Source organism: Rattus rattus, chromosome 12, assembly GCF_011064425.1.
Source record: "Rattus rattus isolate New Zealand chromosome 12, Rrattus_CSIRO_v1, whole genome shotgun sequence".
Lineage (NCBI taxonomy): Eukaryota > Metazoa > Chordata > Mammalia > Rodentia > Muridae > Rattus > Rattus rattus.
Window position 1 is genome coordinate 2,192,590 of NC_046165.1, and position 25,412 is coordinate 2,218,001.

The window sequence follows — 25,412 nt, forward strand, 5'->3', positions numbered from 1 at the left end:
TGTTTTTTTTTGAGGCAATGGTCTAACTATGCTGTTCTAGCTGGCCTAGAACTTTCTATGTAAACCATGCTGACCTGAAATTTAGAGATCCAACTGCCTCTGCCTCTCTACTGAATAGAAATGAGTTCTGATGAAGTGCCTCACAAACCCTCTGTAGCTGCTGGGAACCACCAGGGCAGCTTGGATGAATCAAGGACTGTTCAAGAACTAGATCCAGGAGCCCTTCTCAGTAGGAAAGCCCAGGGCCTCTTTGTTAACGTCTCTCTAACTAACGTAAGAAGCACATCAATTCTAGGTGTCCTGAGAACTGGCAGAGTCCACACAACCCCGAAACCTAGACAAGTCACCACTGTCTACCCAACTCTCACCTAATAAAAGTCTACTTGCTTTTCAAGTGTTTCCTCACTTTTATGCACTGAAAGACTGAGAGACATCAAGTGACAAACTCTTAATCATTAACATAGAAGCATCAGTCAGAAAAGTTTATATTAAGGCAATGTTAACAAGAAGGTTTAATGTAGAAAACAATAAAATCAGATAGTTTTATAAGTGCTCTCAGGGACAACACTTACCTCGGCGCCTCCTCTACCACCTTCTGGTTTCTTCTCTGGATCGAGCACTCCCTCTCATTGAGCCACAGAGCATTGCCATGTTTATCCCCTAAAACCTGAGAGTGGTGACACTTGAGAACACTAGCAGCGAGGGTACACCAGTTCACACACACACACACACACACACACACACACACACACACACACACACACACACACACCTTCCTTTACTGTTTAATATCCAGACTTCAGAGAATACATAGCTTTCAAAACACACACTGGGTTAATATTAACAAAAGAAAAGTATATTTACAGCTCTAGAATACAGTAAAATATTATTAGTAAACAGCAGAGGAGAAAGATGCTATGTTGCTTTTCTAGCACAGATGGTCCTATGAGGATCATTTAATAATGGCTAGAGGTCAGAAGCCACTGTGGAAGTGAGAAGCACTGAGAAAGTGCAGGAAGGGGTCAGGCCTTTTGGTCACCAATAAGCAGGGGCACCAAACCATTCTGCAAACATATCTGTTGTTCTTATCCAGTGTGTTGTTATTTGTATGAGGGTAACACTACTGTGTGAATTCTGTCAGAGGGAACTAGAAATGATGGCCAGGAGCTAGCTGTTTTCTGTTTGTGAGAGGCAGAAATAAACTGGGGCCCCTGGAGAAAACATGACACTTGCTGTGTTGAATCATTTGGAGTTGTTCGAATGTCCCTGAGCTCGTATTTTAGGGTCACAGGCTTGTTTTAGGGGTTCTAAAATGAGTCACTAATTTTAGCACCAAGCAGCTATCCAGCCTCATGGCAGGGCTTTCTGTTATCCGGTTCCTTCATGTACTACAGAGAGCTGATAGAAGAATCATATTAATGGTTTAAATGGCTGGTAAAAACCTTTAAAAAGCATACTCACAACACACATAGCTAGCTAGGACATGAATGGTGGATATATGACTGAACATTTTTAGGAATAAAGCCTTTCTAAACTCAAAAAGCATTTCAAGTAATAAAGGAAAAAATTAGAATTATCAGATGCCAATAGATTAGCATTTTATTTCTAAGACTCCAACCAAGGTAGCTGCATGAAGTTCATCTAAAAATATTTTAACTCCTGAAAATAACTTTCAACCTCCTTTTTTTTTAAAACTCTAGTTGGCAAGGAAGTAAAAGTACATTTAGTCTCCAAGAAATAAAGCCAAAACAACAAAGAATCTTAAAAGGCACTTGCAACTGTTAAAAAAAAAAAGACTCAGATATAGAATCAAGTGTTTGTTTTTCTCTGATTCTATATAGTCTCCTTGATTGCTCTAAAAAGTGTAGGAAATTTGGCACACAATTGGTGCCCAGACATACATGCTGGCAAAACAGCCATACATATACAGTCAAAACGAAAAGCTCAGGGAATTTATCAAGCATTTAAAAAAAAAACAAACTACTGATGATAGATACTGGCAAACACTAACAAAATAAATGTATAATGGAAAGATGACCCTTAACCTGCTGAGCTGTTGCACACTTTGGCTATAACCCTTTGTGTGCTGAACAGGAAGTGGCCATGTAGGTGGTCTCAAGAGGCTTCATGATAACGCTTGCCCTTGAGGTTCCCTGAGCCCAGCTTGGGGAACACAGTGGTTCTCTAGTTGAGCATTTCCAGTGTACACCTCAGAAGACACAGGATAGGAGTGCTCACATGAAAGTTAGCAGGTGATTGACATACGCAGCTATGCTTCCCAGACTGTGCGTAGACATTCAAGAAACGGGTAACATCATCTAAGTACAGAAAGCAAGGGACCAGGACAGGGTAAGAATGAAGTTGATCTCTGTGAACTAAGCCTGTTAACAGCAGTGCCCTCTGAGCCAAAGCGTTGCCACTGTCAGTAGACCGTGTCCGCCAACAAAGCACTACCACAGCTGTGCTCGTTCACTGTCCACGTGTCCTCATCAAAGGAGGAGGGCTGGACGGGGCTCCAGGACCTTCATCTGAGACTTCAGTCACTCTTACAGCTACTTACATATATGTCTGCCCTAATTACATGTGGCTTTGAGGCTTAGGAGGGCCTAGAGTATACAGGCTGGATGACAAAAAAGAAGAGGGCCCCATCTGAACAGCCATGAAGAAGCCATCATTCATGTTGAAGGCAGACCTTCCATTGTGGCTGCTGTAGGGACACCCACACTCCTGCCTATTACACCTCACACGTGCTCCTTAATAAGCTCATTGGTTCCCAAGGGAACTCTGGATTGCCACTGGCCTTTATGAGGGGAGGGTGGACAGACACTGCTTAGTTCCTACTCCAGAAAAATTATTAAAACAAGCCTATAAATGTAAATTATAATACAAATACGCTCAGGAAAACTGGAGAGTGAATAGTTTTTTTAAACCTAAGATCAGAAGGGGGGAACATCTGAGTTACCAATTTACTAGAGGACAGGCTTACCTATTTTTAAAAACATACCCCAGAAAGGAGGTCAACTGTAATTAAACTAAACGCTAATGTAAATGTGTAACTACTTAAGTAACAAACAGTTGTTGAATATTAATGAGACACGAAGGCCTAGCTGCTGGAACAGCAAAGAACTAAGACTTCGTCTCTGCTCCCAAGGATCAATCAGGGCATCTAAATCTCAAGCCATGTAAGCGCTCCCGACACTGGGGCAGGGCCTCCACCTCTGCTCCCGACACTGGGGCAGGGCCTCCGTCTCTGCCACAGACACTAGGGGAGGGCCTCCGCCTCTGCTCCCGACACTGGGGCAGGGCCTCCACCTCTGCTCCCGACACTGGGGCAGGGCCTCCACCTCTGAATTTTGAGATTCTCACTCAGCACTAGATCTAAAAATACAAATTTTAAAAGGATTTAGCAAAGACACCTGTTTTAAAACCAATGCACAAAACCATCTGTGTGAATTACATGAGCAACAACAAATAAATGGTAAATCAAACTAATGCAGTGGTTAGCACATCACAGGGTCAGAATGAGCAAGTGTCTGGGGGGAGACGAATGAGAGACCTTTAGACTTAAGGCTAAAAAGCCCTTCTGAGGAACTAATGAAGACTTAGATAAACCATGAGCTATTCTACATTCATGGGCTGACAAAAAAGTCAATCTAGAACCAATGCGACCCAAATCCAAAACCCAATACTTGAGGTATAAGTATGTATGTTATAAATGAATTAGATTAATGGGTAAATTCTAAAATTTACATTGAGATTTAAGGAACTTAGAAAGCCTAAGCTACTGGGGGAGGGGAGGTTAGAAGATTAACAGTACTATATTCTGAGATCTCTGTGTGTGTGTATGTCTGTGTGGGGGGGGCATATGTTTGCACGCGTGTGTGCATACGTGTTTGCAGGTGCAAGCTCAGGAGCATGTGGAAAGGGGAAAGACTGACATTAGGTGACTTCTTCTATCATTTTCAGTCTTACTTTGAGACAGAGTCTCTAGCTAAGCCCACAGCTATCAACTCAGTGTCTCCCCGCACCGGGACTGCACACATGCACCACCATGCCTGCCCTATGTGTGGAGTCTGGGGACCTGAACTCAGGATGGCATACAAAGTATTTCACCAACCGAATCATCTTCCCAGTCCTCACAAATCTTTAAAACAATGAACCATTATCATTTAATTTACAACAAATGGTATGTAGATTTACATAACAAATGTAAATATGGTATCATTTGTAAAAGTAACTGTTAGTCTGCGGATGTAATTGTCATCCCTAAGGTTTAATGCCTCTATCTGTTACCTAGGCCTAACTCTGGAAGCTTCTAGCCCCTGTACAATCTAATCTAGGCCTAGAATGTTCTCAGCCTCTTAAAGCTTAGTGCTAAGTAAGTTCACTCCTTCCTGGTTCTTTCTGATTGAACTCTGGCTGGCTGGTTCAGTTCAGTTATTCTAGCTCAGTCTCCTCTCCCAGCTGACTTATCCAATCTGGCTTTTCTGTCGGCCTCTGAATTACTCTCCTTGGCCTCAAACTGACTCTAGCCATCTTTTCTAATCTCCTGGCTCCTTCTCATTCTCTTGCTTATTCTGTCTTTACCTGTGTCTAGTTTGTTCTCTCCTCAGTGCGTCTATGTAGACTCAGTGAAACTGCCTCCTTTCCCCTCTCTGCTGCTCTACTCGCCCTCTCAACTCTACTGCACCATTGTGCACGAATTTCACTGTCTTCCTACACTGTACTCCATCTGGTACCGTCTGTCTCTCCCTTTCCCCTCTCTTCTCATGAGAGTTGGGCATATCCTATTCTGTCAAGTCTTTCTCTGATTCATCACTTTGCCTACCCCTCAATTAGACATCAGTTTCAAACACAGGTGATTCCTTCTACAGACTAACTTTACCTTCATTTTGGGGGAATTAAAAGCATGTACTAAGGATGTGTCTATATTCCAGACACAGGGATTAAAGGTGTGTGCTAAGGCTAAGCCACACCACGATTAGAAACAGGTTAAGTATCCTGTAGCATCATCTATTAGAGAAAATTAGAGAGCCAAAGGGGGAAGCATCTGCTCTCACTACATATCAAACAAAAATATTTATTCAAGCACAGTCACAGACGAACATGCAGCACCTAACACAACAAACTGCAGTGCTCTGGAGGCAAAGCACGAGGACTGCATGTAAAAGTAGACTGGGCTACGCAGAACAGGCCTGTGTTAAGAACTCTGATGCTTAAAGACAATAACATGAAAGGGAAAACCATAGAGATGAGCTGAGCTGAGCTGAAAGGTATAACATGTATACAAATGTATATTATCATTATATGCATTAATAGTATATATTATTATTCCATTTTTTTAATGGCTCCAGTGACCCAGTCATGGAAGAAATTGGGTGAGTCCATAGGTAGCAATCACCTTAGGCTGCTGTTTTACAGGTAGGTTTCTAGTTCATTTCCAGCCTGACCCAAACCATTCCAGCAACATGGCAGAATCACAATCTCACCCATTAGACGGCATCTTGAAAAGTACCAACCTGGATTTCTATATGACGAGGGTTATCGATAAATTTTTCTATTAGTAGTCTATCATCACCAAAACTAGAAGCAGCTTCCTGGGATGAAAATCTAAAGCCATCCCTGTAGAACAAAAAGAACAATTATACTAGCAAATCAAAGATAGTCCCGTACACAGAAAACAGTGTAGAACAAACAGGACAGACTCACTGATATACAGAGACCAAAGCTAACCTGAGCAGCAGCTTGGCCGTTTATTTAATGTCCTGGCTACAGATTCTCTGTGAAAACGAGAACACAGTACTTGTTTCACCAACCGACTGCTGAGCTGGCCATGCTAGAGAGAAGACTGCGCGGGGATTTAGAGCATTAGCTATTCTTCATCAAGACCCAGATTCGATTCCCACACCTACCTGGCAGATCACAACTCCAGTTCTGAAGACTCTGACGCCCTCTTCTGACCCCCACAGGCACTGCATGAAGGTGGTGCACAGACAAGCATGCAGGAAAACACCCATTCACATAAAGTAGCATAAATATTTTAATACACTAGTGAAGAAGTATTAAAAAGCATACCTATATTTGACTTAGAACTTAGAAGACATGAAAAAAAAGTGGAGAAGGCCTGGCAGTTACACCGTGGTAGGAACAATGGGGACTGCAATTTTGCTGGAAGCTGCTTCCTAGACCCAACATGTGCTCCAGATGCAGGGCCTGAGACGCAGCTGTGTCCCACATGCCACTTAGGTCACTAGTGTCGAGTCTCCTTTAAAATGGCTTCAAACATTTAAAACAAAAAAGGATGGTTTTTGAGGGGGAAAAGTATAGATTTAACTATTGCTTTCTATTTTATTCCTGAACTAATCTAAACCATTATATCATTATAATGGTATACTAGATACATATAGAAGGGGGTTATTTGACCAGTTCATTAACCCTCAAATTTATCAGGGCATCGTGGCACACAACTTTAACCTCGGCACTCAGGAGGCAGAGGCAGGTATATCTTGTAAAGAAAATATCTTGGGTATCGTATGGATGCATCACCTGTCAATTAAAAAAAAAAAACTTAAAAAGAGCCAGGTGTGGGAGAGTCACCCAGGAAGATGTAAGGAGACAGATACAGAGCACCTGAGCACAGGTAACCAGATGTGTGGCAGAATGTGGGTTAAAATAAATGGGTTGTTTTAATTATGATTTAGAGCCTAGCTATGTGGCTAAGGTGTTTGTAAATATATTTTAAACCTGAGTCTTATTTCTGGGAGCATGGGGCTGGGAGGAAGAACCATCTACACTGTCTCTGTGAGTTCATGGCCAGCTTGGCCTACATAATAAATTCTGAGCCAAGCAGAACAATACGGTTAGTTAGATACTATCTCAAAAAATTAAAATCAATTAATTTAATTAAATTAAACTGAAACTTAGTATTCAATTGCATGGCTCCAGAAAGGGCTCTTACCATCAAGCCCAGGGACAAGAGCTTGATCCTTCACACCCACAGGGCAAATTCCCACAAGTTGTCTATGACTCTATGCATGCACCATGGCATGTGCACACACTTACGCACACACACAAAACAAGTAAATAAAATAAGTAAATGTAAACAGTTTTGAAGGAAAAAACACCTCAAACTTATCTAAAGGTAACTGAAAATGTTTATTCATTTGCTGATATATCTAAAATACAAAATGTAATTCCCTTTACTTCTAACCAAGTCTGTCTTCATATTAAATACTTTATTGAGTGAGTACAAAACTTCAACACCAGTCTCTCCTAATCCTTTCACATACAAACCGTGCATCCGGCAATGCTAAACATGATTATCTGAAATGCTGTGCCTGTGCTTGCAACGTATAGTAGGAAAAGTAACTAAAAGACATATTTCAAAATCTAAGGGGGAAAAAAATCTCCTCTTCCTGCTCCCTAAGAGAAAAGATCTTGGGTTTTCTTGGTCTTCCATTTTATCTTTGCCTTAGGGAAATGGTTTTCAGATTGGGGCAGACTAGAAGTGAGCGTCAGGGAAACTAGATGCACAGTGACTCATCCTCAGCACCATATAGCCAACGTTTCACGAGACTGGGTACATATTATAATTCATAAAGAGAATAACATAGCACTTTACAGTTTGCCTCTAATGTAATGGCTAAAACCTTTCATTTTGCTTTTAAGCCAAAAACATCAAAAGTAAAACATCAAAGTCATCAAAATAAAACACAAAGTTTGAAAACATCACGGTTATTTTGCAACTAAGGGAAAGTTGTATTAAGAACATCCTCTGGGACATAGCTCAGGGCCAGAGCGAAAGCTTGGCATATGTGAAGTTCTGGGTTCTACATCCTTCGACTACACAAAACCAAACACACGCTTCTTGTTACTTCATTCAACCTTCCTTAATTCAAAAAATAATATCATTCAAGCAAGAAACCGGATACATATTTTTGTACTTCTAACATCTAAGGTAAAATAGAATATATATGATATGGTTAGTTAATAATGTAGCCAGGGTTCCATTTTGGCCATGCATTTCATGTAAATCTGCATATAGACAAGAAGGCCAGAGCCTGTTACTCATGATTTGTTACCATTGTTGTTTTGAGACAGGGTCTCTCTGTGTTACAGCCCTGACTGCCCTGGAATTCTCAAGCTGGCCTCTGCCTCCTGAGTGCTGAGATTAGTGGTGTCTCTACATCCACCTAATTTTCATTGAACTCTTCCCACTGTTGTAAAGCCTCTAAGCAAGTCTTAGATCAGCTGCACTGCCAAAACAAAGATGTTACAGGATACAAAGGCTCTCAGGACAAAACGAAGCAACAAATTGCAAAACTCTATGTTGCATCCAAAGAATAGAAAATATTTGTAGATTGTGCAAAAAGAAGTTTCTTCATCAAAATTAAATTTCTTCCTCAACGTGAAAGACAGGAGAGAAGAAACTGTACAAGTGTACCATGACATTAACACCTTGGCATTATAGTAGAAATCTGGGCTCACTGGACCATTCTTTGAATTCTTCTGGACTTTTAGGCTTATGTTTGATTCTTTTGGTTTTCAGTTTTGTTGTTGTTGTTCTAAATAAACAGAGAATATGGAGCAGCTTTTTAAACAAAAGCATCCATTACCAAACCCACAATGTCAAACTTCTGTTCTTCAACACAAGATTATAGAGATGGCTCATTCATCATGTTGAGACAGTATTTTCAGGTAGAAAGTGATCTGTTTTGACTAAGTGTATTTTGAGTCTCTATCACTTAGTTGACTAGAAAAGAGGATGCCACATGAAAAGATACCAAAATGGAAGTTGGTACCAAGAGTGGGTTATTGCTGTGATAGGCCTGACCATGCTTTTATTTGGAGGAATGTAGATTTGGAGACTTTGGATGTGAAAAGCAGTGGAATGCTTTAAGTAGGGCTTAATGGGCCATCCTAGTAGGAATATGGAAGACATTGGTGCTGAGGGTGATGTGAACTGTGGGGGCCTGGCTCAAGAGGTTTCAGAGAAGAATGTAAGTATATGGCTTAGAGACTGTTTTGTGGTGTTTTGGTGAAGGGTGTGTGCTTTTTGTCCTTTTCTGAGGAGTCTGCTAGAGGCTAAGTCTAAGGTGAAGAGAATCATATTAATTGCATTGACAAAGGAAGTCTTAGAAGAGCCCAGAATAGACGTCGTCCTCTGGTTTACTCTAGTGAAGAGTGTTTTGATCAAGCACAGCAAGCTTAGAGAGAAAAATACAAAATGTTTGGTTCAAGTATAAAGGGGCACCAGGAAGTGAAACAGAGCTGAATCCCGTGTTTAAGGAGATAAACGGATTAAGGAGTGGTGATCGAAGGGCCAGATCCCACCAGCTAAGCTTAGTGTTTGCAGTTGAAGAAGGAATAGTTACATCACGTTAGGTGTTATTACCTAGGTGTTGTTTTCATCTGGACTTTTAATCTGGAATGAACTACAAACCAGAAATGGAGGGCACGGACATCGATCCAGATCTTGAAGTTGGAAAATACAGGCTTTTAGTCTAGATCCTGAGAAGTAGTGGCCATGAAAAGCTTAGGCCCAGGCATGGTGGTATTCATCTTTAATCCCAGGAGACAGAGGCAAGCAGATCTTGGAGTTCAAGGCCAGCCTGAGCAGAGCAAGTTCTAGAGGAAGAAAAGCTAGGCATAGTGGTACACACCTTTAACCCCAGCATTCAGGAGACATAGTCACACAGAGCTCTGAATTCAAGGTCAATCTAACAGAGCAAGTTCCAGGACAGCAAAGTTTAGGCAGTGAAGGAGCTGGAAAACAGAAAGCTGATGATAATGCAATAGAACAAGGGGGCCATGTTTCAGCCTCATCAAGAAGCAGAACTTGGCAGCTTCAGCCATGTGACTCTGGCTTAAGAGTCAAGAATAGAAGGGACTACTGGGACAATTGATGATGGCTAGCTGGAGCTAAGAAATGAGCAGTGATTAGAAAGAGACCAGCATCACTGAGATGAAATCTTCTGGGAAGCGTTTTCTGAGAGCACAAAGAAGCTGTGTTCCAGAGATGCCAACACTGTAACTCGTGCTGCATGTAAGAATCACCTACGTGGTACTGGTTTTGAAGAAATGAAGAGATTGTGGACAGCATCTGAGGCCTGGCACTGTGTGAGGGTAGGAAAGGCCACCAGTAAAGGTGTGGCCTCAGTTGTAGTTGACAGCCCAGTACTGAAGGGGTCATGCAAAGAAATTGAGGCTTGGCACCATGAAGAGGGCCCATGAGAGGCTTCTGGTGAAACCTAGTTGCAGCGAAAGACTCCAGCAAATTGGGTATATCAGTACCATGGGATGAACAGCAGCAGCAGTGGAGAGGATCAACCTGAGCCTAGAGTGTTACAGAGGGCAGAGCTGGGGAAATGACCAGAGCCATTTGAATGAACCCAAAAGATCATATGTGGACGTCAGACATTGGAACAAGAAGATGCGAAGTTGAAGCTGCCTTAGATACCCCATTTCTGGTAACATTGTCTGTCTTAGTTAGGGTTTCCATTGCTGAGAAGAGACACCATGACCAAGGCAACTCTTATAAAGAAGGACATTTAATTGGGATTGGCTCACAGGTGCTGAGGTTTAGTCCATTATCATCATAGCAGGAAGCATGGCAGCATCCAGGCAACCATGGCAGTGGAGGAGATGAAAGTTCTGTATCTTCTTCCAATGGAAGCCAGGAGCAGACTGTTTTCAGGCACCTAGGAGGAGGTTCTCCAGGTCCACCCCACTGTGGTACACTACCTCCAACGAGACCACACCTACTCCAACAAGGCCACACCTCCTAATAGTGCCTCTCCTTCAGCCAAGGATACTCAAACTGCCACAACCTCTCTCACTAAAGAAATCAGTTGTTATTAGCATTCTTATCTACCCTTCCTGTGAAGAAACTATATAGCAGACCATCGGCCGAGAGATAACAATGTGTCTCCTGCTACCTGTGCTGCTCTGGGAACCTCACCTTGCCCCTTCCTAGTGATGTAGTACAGTCACAGCCCACACCCTGCACTTGAGCTCAGAAGCATGGGCTCCCAGATAATCAATACATCCCATGCAGGAAAAACTGTGGTACTTCTGATACTAAGTGGGGTTGGGGAGACCTTCCACTTGGACTTGAAATAACTGGTCTAAGAACTAGAGTCATACCTGTAAGCCACTGTGTGTGTGCTGGGAACCAAGCCCAAATCCTCTGCAAGTGCAGCACATGCTCTTAGCCACTGTGGCAAACATTCAGTGCCCATACTTCTAAAGACAGAAGTCCATACCTCTTGTAATTCCTAGTCTATAGCTGGAACCTTTGTCTTTTAGCATTTTCCAAGAATTTTCAAGTAAAGCAAAGTTGTGTTATATGCATTTAATTTACATAAACACTAAACCCAAACATAGAAGATGACAAAGTAATGTTGTGGTTATCTGTATTTTGATGCTAATTCCACTGCCCCAAGGACTGCTGCCTAGTCACCAGGTGACTTCACCAGAACCACCTCCCCATTGAATTTGTAAAGTACAGGTGAGGGGCAGGTACAGGATAGAAGGAGGCCTGTCATTGGAGGAGAAGGAAGGATGGGCAGGAGAGAAGTTTGAAGGAAGAGGAGGAGACTGGGACAGAAAGGAGAGACAGGAGAGAGGAGAGGGAGAGAAGCCATGGCAGGTGATGTTAAGATTCCGTTCTGTGTATTTACAGGTTGTTAACAATGTTCCTAAGGGATGGATGGTACCGGGCTGTGTATGTTTAAGTGGGCAATTGTATCTTACCAATTGGGTCAAAGATTGTATTGTGTGTTCTTTTATGTGAGGGTTTGAGTGTAGGAAAGTGTGCGGCAGCTGGAGACACTGGGCCGCCATGGAGTTGGGATGTGTTTCTGCCAAGATATCTAGCAGATGTCTTGGGCCACCGCGGTGCAGGACCTAGCAAGGTAAAAGACAACTATACTTTTTTTTTATTTTTATATTTTTACAACAACAAAGTTGTAACTTTAAAATAGTGCCTACACATCATCGTCAAACAATTCCACTCTATCCAATCACTTAGAAACTCAGCTTTTGCATTTTGTTTTGTGTTTGGGACAAAGTCTCACTCTGTAACTCATGCTGGACTCAAATTTATTACAGCCCAAGCCTCAGCCAACCTGGAATTTGTGGAAATACTCCTTCCTCAGATTCCCAGGTTCTGGGGCCTTGGCAAAGGTCAGTACAGCTGGCCTCACTTTCTCAGCACCTCCACCCTAGCAGACCAGTGACAGCCACCAGCACAGACTTCCAGCAGTCACTGCAGCCGCCTCCTCTCTGGCTTCCTGCATCTAGAGCACGACTCAGCTGGCCTTTAGTCCAGGATGAAGAGGGCTACCAAAGTGAGCCTCGTGGAACATACGTGAGAAAATCTTCAATCCGTCTGTACTGTGTGTATGTGCATGATGTGTGTGGACAGGTATGTGTATGTGTCTAGAGCCCAGAGGAAGACAATAGCTGTTCTGTGTCAGCATCTCCAGGATTCCTTTGTGACAGAGTTTCTTGCTGGACCTGGGCTTAAGCTGATGGCCAGGAAGTCCGAGCAATCCTTCAGCCTCCATGCTAAGAATTGCTAGGATGACAGATGTATACAGCCACACCTGTCTTTTTATGTAGATAGTGGGGATTTGAACTCAGGTCTTCATGTTTACACAAGCATTCTTATCTACTAAACCATCTCCATCTCCCCAGTCCACCAAAACCTTGATGGCTAATTAACCTAATACATAACAAAGGTCATCATATTGTTTCCTATCATCAATATTTTTATAATTAAAACCATAGTGACAAGATTGGCTGAAGTTCCATGATTTCTCTACTGTGACCTTTCCAGTCTTCCTGATATCATAAAGAATGCACACAAGAGCATTCACAGGATGAGACAGAATCTAGTTGTGATGCCTGCCACCCTACTAACCACCAGGGTTAACTCAGCTGATCTGGCTAACTTAACAGGTGACCCCTCCTCCTCCTCTCTCCTCACATTTCCATATGCAATCCTCTCAAACCTCACACTTGGTCAAGAAAGATAACCAGCACCAATGAGATATCAGCTGCTAGTGCCCCCCACAGATGGGGCTCACACTTTACCCTCAGACCACCATCAGGATGCCTTGCTGCTGCTGCTGCTGCTGCTGCTGCTGCTGCTGCTGCTGCTGCTGCTGCTGCTGCTGCTGCCAACCCTCTCCAGCTTACACTTTCTGTTATTTATTCATGGTTTGGCTCCTTATATCAACGCAGGCCTTCCAACCTTCCTTAAGCCATGGGTTCTTTGTAGATGATGCAGCACAGGAACTTGTCAAAACAAACTTGCTAGTTCTAGAAAATGCATGGCACTACTGATCACATGCACTGAAGCCCAGCTGATCAGAAAGCCAAAGCAGGAGATTCGTTTGACCCCAAGAGTCTAGTATTATCCTGAGTAAGACTTTTTCTTATAAAGATATAGGGAATGGACTGGGAGTGTAGTTCAGAGGTTGTGTGCATTCCTACTTTGGTTTGATTGCTATTTTTGAAAAAAAAAAAAAAAAAAAAAAAACAAAACAAAACTTTTTTTAAATATATGGACTGCATACACTGAAAGGTTAGACACAGAATATTCTTTAAGATGTTTAGGATTTAGCACATGTGGTTTTATTGAATAAGTCCCATAGGCTGTAGATAGCACAGAAGTTAAGAGCACTCACTGCTCTTGCAGAGACCTGGGCTTAGTTCCCAGTACTCCCCTTAGGCAGCTCACAATCATCAGCAACTCCAGTTCCAGAGAATCCAGTGCACTTTCCTAGCCTAGACGAGCTCCTGTACTCACGCAGTACACGCAAACTCACACGTACTCACACACATGCATATAAATTAAGAAATAATCTTTAAAATAATAAGCAACAGTGGCTCCAAGGAGTCACTTGCATAGCCTGGTAACACCCACATCATCATAATGGAGTAAGAAGATACCTGTGGTTTGTTTTTAACCACAAGTATCTGTGGCTTGTTTTTAACCACAAGTATCTGTGGCAAGTTCCACAGATTCACTTTTACTTTGATCTGTGACAATGCAGGAAGCACTAAATTCCAGGGTGATGGTAATAAAGTTGGTTACATGCCTGCTCTACTCACTCATATTCATGAACTTCTGCTGGGTGCTATCAATATGGACCCTCCCTCTGGAATCAGAAGCCAAGATACACTTTCTTTGATAAGTCATTTTAGGCTACAGCATTTTATCATAGAACCAGAAAGTAACTAACAGACTGGTGTTACAGATCCTCCCCTAAGTGTCCAACACAGTGCCTTCCTGTAAAGTCTTCATGCAGACTCATCTCCACTTCCTATAAAGTCTTCATGGAGACCTCCTCTGCAGGGGATTTTTACCTCCTTCCTCATGTTAGAAGCTAACTCTGAGGTTTGAATTCCACTGCACTGCATGACTGTCTGACTAAGAAATACAGACCTCTCTGTCCAGGAGACTAAACAGAGCAAGTTAGAAACAGGAAAGGAAGAGCGAGCAGAACCGACCACCTGAAGAACAAGTCTCTTCTGAGTAAAGAGAGACTGTGAAGGCAACAGTAATGATAAAGTAGCAATTATGTCAATTTAATCCCCCATTTCCAGAGATGACAAAATTTCTTGTATAGCCAAGTCTATAATTTCTTTGTTATTCTTGCTCTCTCTGTCCCTCCCTCCTTCTCTCTTTCTCTCTTTCTCTTGAGGTAGACATTTCTGGTTTTTTGAAGACTTAGTTATGTCATGTGATGTTTTTCTGAAAACTGTTTTATAAGAGGTTGTTTTTGCTGAAGCAGATATGTGATGTGGAAGGATAGTTTGCTAAGAGCAGACACGTGGTGGTGTTTTTTTGGCAGCTCAGAAAAAGAACATGTGATGTTTTGCTAGAGCAGATGCTAGAGAAAACATGATGTTTAAAAGGACATAAATATAGCCCAACAGACAGGAGACAATGCTGGATGGTATTGGTACGCCTTGCCATTCTTCACTGGTCATCGCTGGGCTTTGTTATCGCTAGTCGTCGCTGACAGCACATTTGGTATGCCTTACCACTCTTTGTTGGTCACTGTTTGTCATGACTTCATAGAGAAAACATACCAAAAATCTTCTGGTGGTGTTCCAGTGGCTTCTTGCCACTTCTAGGGACTCATGCCAATTGGCAGAACCTTGCAGTTTCTTCTAGAAAGACCTGCCGTTACTAATTCGTAAATGGTGTTTAGGAGACCTGCAGTTACTGCTTACTGATCTGTAAATGGTGTTTGCAAGATTTGCTATAATCAGTTCATAAATGGTGTTTCCCAGACTCAGGTTACTGATTCTTAAATAGTGTCTATGAGCAGACTGAGCTGCCATTACTAAACTAGCATAAACTAAATGTATAAACTAAACTAATAATAGCCTGGCAATACGGATTAGATTTGCTCCAAAAAACTATTTCTAAACAGGTCCACATCCTCCTTTACTCTATTAACCTTTCCTTTCAACTCCTCTGGTGGGTGGTGGACTGGAAAGGATATTAAAACTTTAAAACCGCTTATTAAAAATAAATTTTAAAAATCTAAACCTACATGCTCTCTCTCTCTCTCTCTCTCTCTCTCTCTCTCTCATATACACACACACACACAGGTGAACACACACACACGCACACGCACACACACACACACGTCTACCTCTGCTGTTGCTCTCCATCTTTTTTTTAAACAGTGCCCCTCATAAAGCCTGGAGTTTGCTGATTTGTATAGACTGGCAGGACCCACAAACACCAAAGATTCTCCTGCCTCTGTCTCTACAACTCCAGGCCTGAAATACTAGATCTGTTTTGTTGCTGTAACTATTTTGGCTTTTCTGAGGTTTGGTTTTGCTCTGCTCTGCTCTGCTCTGCTCTGCTTTGCTTTACCGTAGGTGCTGGGATCTCAACACAGAGCCTCGAGCTTGCACAGGGAAGCACATCCGTGGCTGAACCAGACTCTAGCCTCTCCTTGGTTTCAGATTTGGCTGCATTAGGCAGTCTCTTTTCTCACTACCATGTCACAATACTTTAGATTTCTGAAAAGTTATTTACCTCTATAAGAATGACAAGAAGATAGTTGCCCAAGAACGGCAATGGTCCTGGTAAAGAAGTCTGGGAGCCCAACAGGAAGGGTTCAAAGGCAAAGCTCAGGACAGGCTCAACAACCCACCCTGCCTGACAGACAATGAGTGCTGTTTATGAAAAGGGAGTTCTGCACCAGAGCTTATTGCCCCAGCTGTGATCTCTGAGCCGCTGGAGACCTGTGGTCCTCCAGGAACTCCTTAGCGAACGACTTATCAAACACTTCCAAGCACATGGCTCAATAAGCTAGGGATGGGGAAACTGCAGCTGCTGGGGAGGATGCACGAAGCGATTCCACCACCGTGCATTTGGAAGTCAACACTTCATTAAAGCACACATTACTTTGACTTCTGAAATTATTTAAAAACAAAACAAAACAATAGTAAGTTTTCCTAATAATAGAATGTATTACATATGAAAAGACATACAGTGATTTCAAACTCAGAAGGAAAACGATATCCTACACACTAAAACTTATCAAAGTAATTATCCACTGAGAGTAAATAAACTTGCTTCAAATCCTTAGACACCACACTGTAAATTATACGGCCAGATGTTAGTAATTCTGCATAGAAAGCAGAACCATTATAATTTCTTAAAAATACAGTATAAAAAAAACTCTTTACCAATGTAAAATTAAATTTTGTTTTTAAATAATCTTCCTGTGGTAGGGTAATTATCTTCAAAATATACAGAAGGAATATTTCTGCATAGTATCAATTTCTCTCCCATCCAAAAAGTAAAGATTAGATGGTCACTGTAATTACTCCATTATGCACTGAGTATCTGTTTACCTGTCAGTTTAATAAAACTCTGGAAACTGCAATTTTCATCAAAAGTGTATGTCAGGCAGCCTCTCACCTGGTCTCTTCGTCATCCCAAGCGATGCGCATGCCTTTCCCACCACCGCCTGCTGAGGCCTTGATCATCACAGGGTAGCCTAACAGCAGGGAAGAATGAGACAGACGCTCAGACTTTGATCATGTGGATGTATGAACATGACAACTGACCACATGTTCTGTAACACTGATGACAATAATTTATTTAAAACTTCCTTTCTTTAGAGTTACAGAAATACAACCAATGTAATGACCTTATATATCTAAATGAATAAATGTTTTAAAATAATAGAGCATTTGTATCAATAAATATACTTCCCAAGTAATAAAATAAACGCTTAAAAGAATATCTGACAGACAATTCCAAAATCAGAAACATATAAACCAGCCAATGATTTTGAAAAGGAGCTTACATAGCATGCACATGTGCACACACACTTTTGTGATTCTGAAAACTGCCACTGCATTCACTACACATCAATTTCTCTTTCATTTGCGGGAACTCTGGGTATTTTCACATGAAAGATGACGAGAATGCTTGCAGTGTTTATCAGCAAGACTGGGGGAAGAAAGTATGGTTATTTCCCAAAGAGCAGAGTCCTCTCACACATCAGAGAAGCCACTGGCCTTCTCTATACACTCAATAGCCTGTTGAGAAGGTACCGAGTCAGTACCCAGAAAAAGGCCATTTTCAATTACAGTATCATGAGAAGAGATAAAGCCACCATTTTATCATTCTATGATCCCTCCCATCAGGTGTGCCAGAGAAGTCAGCCTCAGCGAGGCATAGTGGTACACGCCTTGATCCCAGCACTCGGGAGGAAGAGGGAGGGGGTCTGTGAACTCAGGTTCAGCCTGGTCACCCTAGTCAGTTCCAGGACAGGCAGAGCTACATAATCAAATCTATCTCAGAATAAAAATAAAGATAAACCAAAAAAGGAAAAGGAAAGTAAGTCTCCTTCCTTAAAGGCTCTCTGGAAACTCAGTGGAAATAGTATTACAAGTAATTGCATCTGTTATTGTCTTTGCTTCGAAAAGAAGCACTCAGTAAGCCCTACCGTGTCCTTCCCAGTCTGTGATTCTACAACAGCATTCAACTCTAGGAAAAAGAAACAAAGTGACCAAATGTCACAAACCTTTGACCCTAACATACAGATCGCCGCCATTGGTTTAGTTAAAACTATACTGGCTTCTTCAGTATTTCATAATTAAGTCTATTAAAATATGTTTGCTATGCTTATATACGGCAGCACTTTGAAATAAACACAAGTGTGGTAAGAAGAAAACTAAATGCATTCTTATTCTGGGGGACTTCTAATCCAAGAAGAAAAAGCAAAGGATCTAATTAATTCCATCCTTGGAATTCAAAAGAGCAAAAGACCAAAGAAAGGTGGAAACAAGGGAAATTAGAGCCAATGTGACAGAAAGGGTCAGTCCAGTGGAGGGGGGTGCATTTTAGGTGTGAGCGCAATTCAGTGGAAGTAGAGACACAGCATGGAAAGGATTGGAGAGGATTTTGCATGTTTGCATGCCAGACCCCACCTAGGATCATGTGCAGTGTTCACTCTTGCAGTAAGCAAGCACCAAGGCCAACATTAGTCTCATTCAGTGCTGCAGCCACCATGAGTGTGCATGTTGAAATCAGTAAAATGTGTCTGTGTATATGTATGCATATGTGTGTATGCATGTGTCTACTTTGAAGAAGAAATGTGATGTACAACTGCCATGTCTGCAAACACCCACCTACAACTTGCACTCTTTGTATAGATAAACGACCTAGCACCACCCCTCCACAGAAGAGCATCCTTGCCAGTCCCACCCGTACTTATTCATGCATTCCAGAGGGAAGCTGGGGGAGGGGAGTTTCCCCTCCCATCCCTCCTCCATTTTAGGTTCCTAAGACTAGGAAATCTTCAGTCTTCTCAGCCATATATACACTATGAATCCTCAACTATGCAGCCATTGATGAAGAACGTATCCTTATCTAAAATACCTCTCTTGTTAGATCTATGCATACTTGCAACCTAGAACATCCAGAGTCCGATAAGAATGTAAAAAGCTGAACATGAAAAGCCGGGGAGAGAACAGGAGAGCTGTCTCAGCATCTAAGAGAGTGTGTTTCTCTTGCAAAGGACCTGGGCTTCGGTCCTGATGCCACATTAGAATACTCACAAGCATCTGTAACTCCAGGTCAGGGAATCTGATGCCCTCTTCTAGACTCAGAGGGCTCTTGGACACATTGGCACACATAAACTCACACAAGCACATACATAAATAAAGTGTCCTGTCACTCTAAGTACATTAAGTTATGCAGTACCTGTAACTGGAAGTGGAAAGAAAACTAAAGATTTAGTGAAAGTCCGTGTTAGTTGAAAAAATTAGGAGTTACCAACAAGATTGATGGTCACTGCCAACTCTGTTACCTACTCAACATACACAACCTCCACAATCTCTTATTTTCTAGTCCTCTAAAGCATTCGCTCCTGGGTTTAGCTTTTGTCTGTAATGCATGTGTTTAAATTTATATTTTCAGTTGAAACAGAACTACCTTCCTGATCACAACAAATACAAAGCATCTAAGGCTTTAAAAGGAGTCAATCTGCCTTCTGATACTAAGAGGTCACTTGTAATTTTACATTATTGAAATACACAGACATAAGCAATTCACAAACACAATGACACTCTTTAATGTTTGTTTGTTTGTTTGTTTCCTGAGACACGCTGGCTTAGAATTCCCTATACAGCTCAGGCCACCTCAGGCTGTCCATCATCCTGGGTCTGGAATCCCACATGGGACACTGTGTCCAGTAAAAAGACAGCTTAGACTCAGGCCTCCATGCTGCTCTAGTTTCTCGTCACCTTTTTGGCTGTCTCATTGGATCATCTGGGGCTGACCGTGTGCTCCACGGCCACATGGGAGCTCCCTAACATACCAAGTGCAGCACAGTGTCTGGTCCTTATATCCCTTCATTATGGATAAATGAACACTTACAAAACCAAACTACATAGTTTCTACTCGTGAGCCATATGCACTCAAGTACACATGTGCTCTTGTGATATGATAACAACTGGGGTATGTCCCTCAGAGGGGCCAGTTTTACTCTTTGCTTGAAATGGCTTCTCTAAAGAATTCATATTTTAAATTAACTTAAAAGCTAAGAGTGGGGCCTAGGCAAATTCACTGAAGAAGAACGAACCCTGACAGAATTCTGTATGAAGAAGTCATCTACCAATGCTTTCCGTGATTACTTCAGCTGCTCTCCAGTGCATGAGCTGTAGCAACTGGAACTTTGCTTGTAAGGACTCTGTAGAAGCCCGAGTGCATACAGCTCTGATTCGGGTGTGACCAGTCACAGAAGACAAAGACAAAGGCTTCAGCTTGTTCTACAATTCAAGACACCATGTTTTGGATACAGAAGATAAAGATCCTGGAAGCTTCAAAGCTTCCCCATTTAGTTGTGGGTGCTAACCACACCTAACTGATCATACGATATTTACCTGCATAAGACATGATAAATAACCAGACTCTCCCAGCAAATGCCGCCCAACGCTGGAGGAGCAGGGAGGAGAGTAATAATCAGGTAACTTAAAAGCTGATAAAAATACCTAAAGGATAAGGTATTCATAATTCATTTTAAAATTACATAGATTTTAGATTTAGTTTCTTGAACTACATTTTGATAGAATATATCAACTAATGGAGAAGGGAAAGTAAAAAGACAAAAGCAATATATTTCTTGGGAAATGTCCAGTTCCAAATTTAGTAGTGCTAATCAATAATCTTGCCCAGAAAAGTAAGGCTGATGGGCAGGAAAGTTATCTTTTTAAAACAGTTGGGAAACCTACAAAGGTCTTTGTTTCCTAAAGAAAGGTTCAAAGAGAAAATAAAATAAAAGATACTGCAGGAGAAGAGCTCTCTAGATGGACAGAAAAGAGCCTGACAATGGACAACCAGCTCAGACAAGAAAACAAAAGCCTTAAGAGAAAGATCAGACAGGAAGGAGACCCCCTGGGGAGTCTTGCGTTAGAATTACAGAGAAATCAGTGTCACACACTGCACTTTACAGATTGTTTTTTGCTTGTTTAATGTAAAATAGTAATCTGCCCTTTTTTTTTTTTTTTTTTTTTTTTTTTTTAAGGAAAGAGTCGGTTTATTTTTGTTTGGGGGGGAAATCCTGTCCTTTGTGACATTTTTAAAGACTGTGACTTGGTCGTTGTAATACTTGGTCTTGACTGCCAGCTTGGCAGGATTTAGAAGCAGCTTAGAAATATACCTCTGGGAAGAACTGGGAGGGAGGATACCTGATCTCAAAGTGGGGAGCATATACCAATGAGAACCTAGAGATCCTGGAAGAATGGAGGCTGCCTGCCTTTACTTCCTCATCCTGCATGAGTGTGGCTGCTGATGTCCTCCACTGCCAACAGGTTCCAGCTTGAATGTCCAGGATGGAATTAAACCAGGCACTCTCCAGGGAGCACCAGGCCTTCACTCAGTGTCCTCTGCTTCTCCAGCGTCAACCAGATAGCCATGGCTAGACTACCCAGGCCCTACTGTACACAGCACTACAATGAATCCACTTTTATAACCATGACTTGAACTGTAGGTAAGAAGGCAGTCTAAAGGCTGCCTCAAGGTAAGCCAATGGAGGCCAGAGTCAGAATAAGAAAAGTGGGATTTATCCCAAGAGAACAATAGAGAAAGCTTATTTGAATTTCCATGAAGGAAATGAAGAGATACCAGGCAAAGAGCAGTAAGAAGTTGTACAATGCTAAGAAGAAAAACAAGACTTGTATCAGATGCGCAGCTCATGAACAGACATGGGAAACACTACTTCAGAAAAAGTAAACTAAGAATTGAGCCTTCAATAGTTCAGGGGGAGTAGAAGGGGAGGAAACTGCAGTCAGAATATAATATGTGAAAAAAGAAGAATTTTAAAAGAAAAAAAAAAAAAGAGTGGTCTGTTCTACACGTGTGGGGCACATCCCTGTAATCTCAGCATCAGGGAACCGAAGCAAACATCGCCCACCACGTAGAGCATTTAGAGGCCAGCCTGGTCCACACTCAGAGATACACAGATAGACTTTGTCTTGGGAGGCAAGAACAAAACGGAAAAGAACAGGCTGCTCAAAGAGCTTTCTCCCCAAACCTGAACAGTGAGCCGAAGAGCTAATATGCAAAGCACAGCACAGAAATGAAGGAAGCATGAGAAAACAAGACATATGACAGGCCAGACTCCCGAACTCAAAGACACTGGAACAGGCACAACGACAGATGGAGGTCTCAAAAGTTATCTTGTAAAACTGGTCAGTGATGCAACAGAGGATTAAAAACAAGCAAATGAACTAAATAAGGATCTAGAAAGGCAGCAACACAGAGGGAAGAGTCAGCAAAAACAGATAATGACATCAACAGTTGTGGTAGTTTGAATGAAATGGCCCCATAGGCTCACAGGAAGGCATGTGACTTGAAAGAATTAGGAGGTGTGGCCTTGTGCTGGAGTAGGTTTGACCTTCTTGGAGGAAATGTATTACTAAGTAGGCTGTGAGGTTTCAGAAGTCCAGCCAGGTCCAGTGGCTCTCTCTTCCTGATGCCTGAAAACACAGATGTAGAATTGCCAGCCACCTCTATACCAGGTCTGCCTGTGTGCTTCAAGCTTCCCACCATGAACTGCCACAAGTGGACTATACCTCTGAAACTATAAGACAGACAATTAAATGTTTTCCTTTAGCCAGGCAGTGCTAGCACATGCCTTTAATCCCCGTACTTGGAAGACAGAGGTAGATGGATTTCTGTGAGTTCGAGGCCAGCGTGGTCTACAGAGCAAGTTCCAGGACAGCCAGGGCTAAAAAGTTTCCCTTTATAAGAGTTTCCATGGTCAAGGTATATCTTCACAGCAATAAAAAGCTAACTAAGAAAGAAGTTTGTTGTTGTTGTTATTTTGTTTGTTTTGTTTTTAACTCAGTAACATTGAAGAAAAAAATCAGCAGGGAAACTAAATTTTTTTTCAAAAACAAAAGCATGAGAAATGTTGGAAATTTTAATTGAACAAATTTTAAAAGGGGGACAGTGTACACTATTACCAACAAACTAATCTAAGCAGAAGAAAAATACTAGGAATAGAAGGTGAAACTTACAGTGCTACATTCAAATATCAATAAGATAAAATAAGTGAACACATCCATCCTGGTCCAAGAATGACGAGATAGCATAAGAACATAAACATTCACAGGATAAAGAGGGGGCCACGATAAACACTAAAAGCATGAGACAACAGCAGGAAAAAAAATGGCATTCAGCTGGTCATGGTGGAAGAAACCTTTAACTCAGTACTAGTAGGCAGAAATAGGCAAATCTCTGTGAGCTCAAGGCTAGCCTGGTCTACATGGTGAATTACAGGCCAGCCAGAGCTACAGAGGGAGACACTACTGACATTCAAATGCAATAGCCATTTCCTTCTCCAAATGGACACAAGGAAAGAACCTTTCTACAATGTATCATATACAGATGCCAAAATATAAAAGAGTAAAACAATATTAAAAGTTTCAAAGGGCAAATGTCAGTTCACCTACAAAGGCAAAAACACAAAATATCATTAGCTCTCTCAGCAGTAACATTCAATGTCATAAAAATATGAGACTATAAAATTAGGTCTTGAAGGTAAATAACTGCCAACCAAGATGGCTATTATCCAGCCATGCTATGTTTAAACCTGGTGGAGAATCAGGACTTTTCAAGACCAGCATAAGCTGAAGCAATTCAAGACCATTAGGCCAACGCTACCTGAAGATGCTTAAAATACTATACAAAGTTCTCAGCCACAAGCGCACAGGGCAGAATAAGCTTCCTGAAAGGAAAAGCTAAGCAAAGGAAAGCTATAAAGAATTCATTACCAACCCAGGAAGCAAGCAAAGCCCTTACACACTGTGAAGAGAAAGTAAAGAACAACAATCCACTCAATCAACAAAATCACAGGAATTAGTTGATTCCTCTCAGTTAAACTTTAAATATAAATGGCCTCACCTCACCATTAAGAAGACGCAGACTGGCCAACTAGATAACTAGATCCAGCTTTCTGTTGTTTCCAAGAAACATACTTTATTGCTAAAGGCTCCCCCAAAGACTATGAGTCAACAAATAGAAAGAACTCTATCGTTGATGTGCAGAAACCAAAGCAAGGTGGCACAGCTGCTCTTGATACCTGATAACGTAGACTTCCAACCAGAACTAGCTAGACGTAAATAAAGAGGCCACTACACACCAACAAAGGAGGCAGTGCATCAAGATCTGCAACGCAAATGCACAGGCACCAAAGATGGGCTCCTAACGTCCCGAGAAAGCACTGCCAAACACCAACACTGGACAGGTACTTGTACAATAGGATTTGCTGAGGTGACCTCACTGTCACCTCTAGGTCATCAAAATAAAAAGTCAACAAAGAAAACTCAGATTTAAACCACATCATAGATCAAATGAACTAAACAGATGAATACAGACTACTTCATTCAATATACATTATTCTCTGCAGCCCATAGAATCTTGTCTAAATAGGCTATATTGTCAGCAACAAATCAATTTTAACCATCTTACAATCATCTTTTCCATCTTATAAGATCAGTGTGATAACACTAGAAACTAGAAACTAGTAGTGAAAAAATCTACAGAAATGACAAAAGCACATGAAGAGAGAGCAATTAACCCTTGAATCACCAGAAATCTGGAAGACATGTTCAAAATTCTAAGAAGTAAATGAAAACACAACTTAGCAGAACCTTTCAAATACAGCTAAGGAAGTCCCAAAAATCTCCTCTTGAGTTTGCAGGTGAGAGTTTGGATTAAATTTTTAGAAAAAATATCAAATAGCCTAATGACATATCTCAAGGAACTAGAAAAACAAGAATCCAAAACCCAAAGCAAAAGTCACAATCAATAAAGATCAGGGTGAGATTAATAGAATGGAGACTAAAGAATACATAGAATAAATCAAAGAGAGTTGGTATTTAAAAAATAAATAAGATTAACAAATTCATAGCCAAATGAACAAAAAAAGGGAGAGAAAACACAAATTAATTAGAAATGAACACAGTGAGATCCTGTCTCTCCTCCCTCTCCTCCTTTCCCTCCCTCTTTTCCCCAACAAGAACTTATATTCCAAAAGCCTGGGAAGTGTAAAAGAAGTAAGTTGCAAACACATATGACCTGTAAAAATAACTTTAAAAGATTTGTAACAATCCAGGGAATTAAAATGATGATTTAAAAAAGGAGCCTCCCAGTAGAATCTAGATGGATTCACTGACAAATCTGTCAAACCTTTAGCTTACCCTGATACCTAAACTGGACCAGGAAAGACGCATGCACAGACACATACACCAGAAAGAAAGAAAAGAAAACTAAAGGACCATTTTTCAACGAACGTACAGGCAAAATTTCTCAAAAAAATTCTTGCAAACCAAATTCAAGAACAGGTTAAGACTAT

General features: G+C 41.5%; 1 protein-coding gene across 3 annotated transcripts in view; it reads right to left on the reverse strand.

The window, feature by feature from the left end:
- Pcca (propionyl-CoA carboxylase subunit alpha) overlaps positions 1-25,412 on the reverse strand; it is a 304,568-nt gene that overhangs the window by 186,329 nt on the left and 92,827 nt on the right. For all 3 annotated transcript variants that reach the window (XM_032917891.1, XM_032917890.1, XM_032917889.1), the window contains 3 exons: positions 16,961-17,039; positions 5,520-5,622; positions 573-667 (listed from right to left, as the gene is read on the reverse strand). In XM_032917891.1, the coding sequence (XP_032773782.1) occupies positions 573-667; positions 5,520-5,622; positions 16,961-17,039 (277 nt within the window). The remainder of the gene's footprint in view (positions 1-572; positions 668-5,519; positions 5,623-16,960; positions 17,040-25,412) is intronic.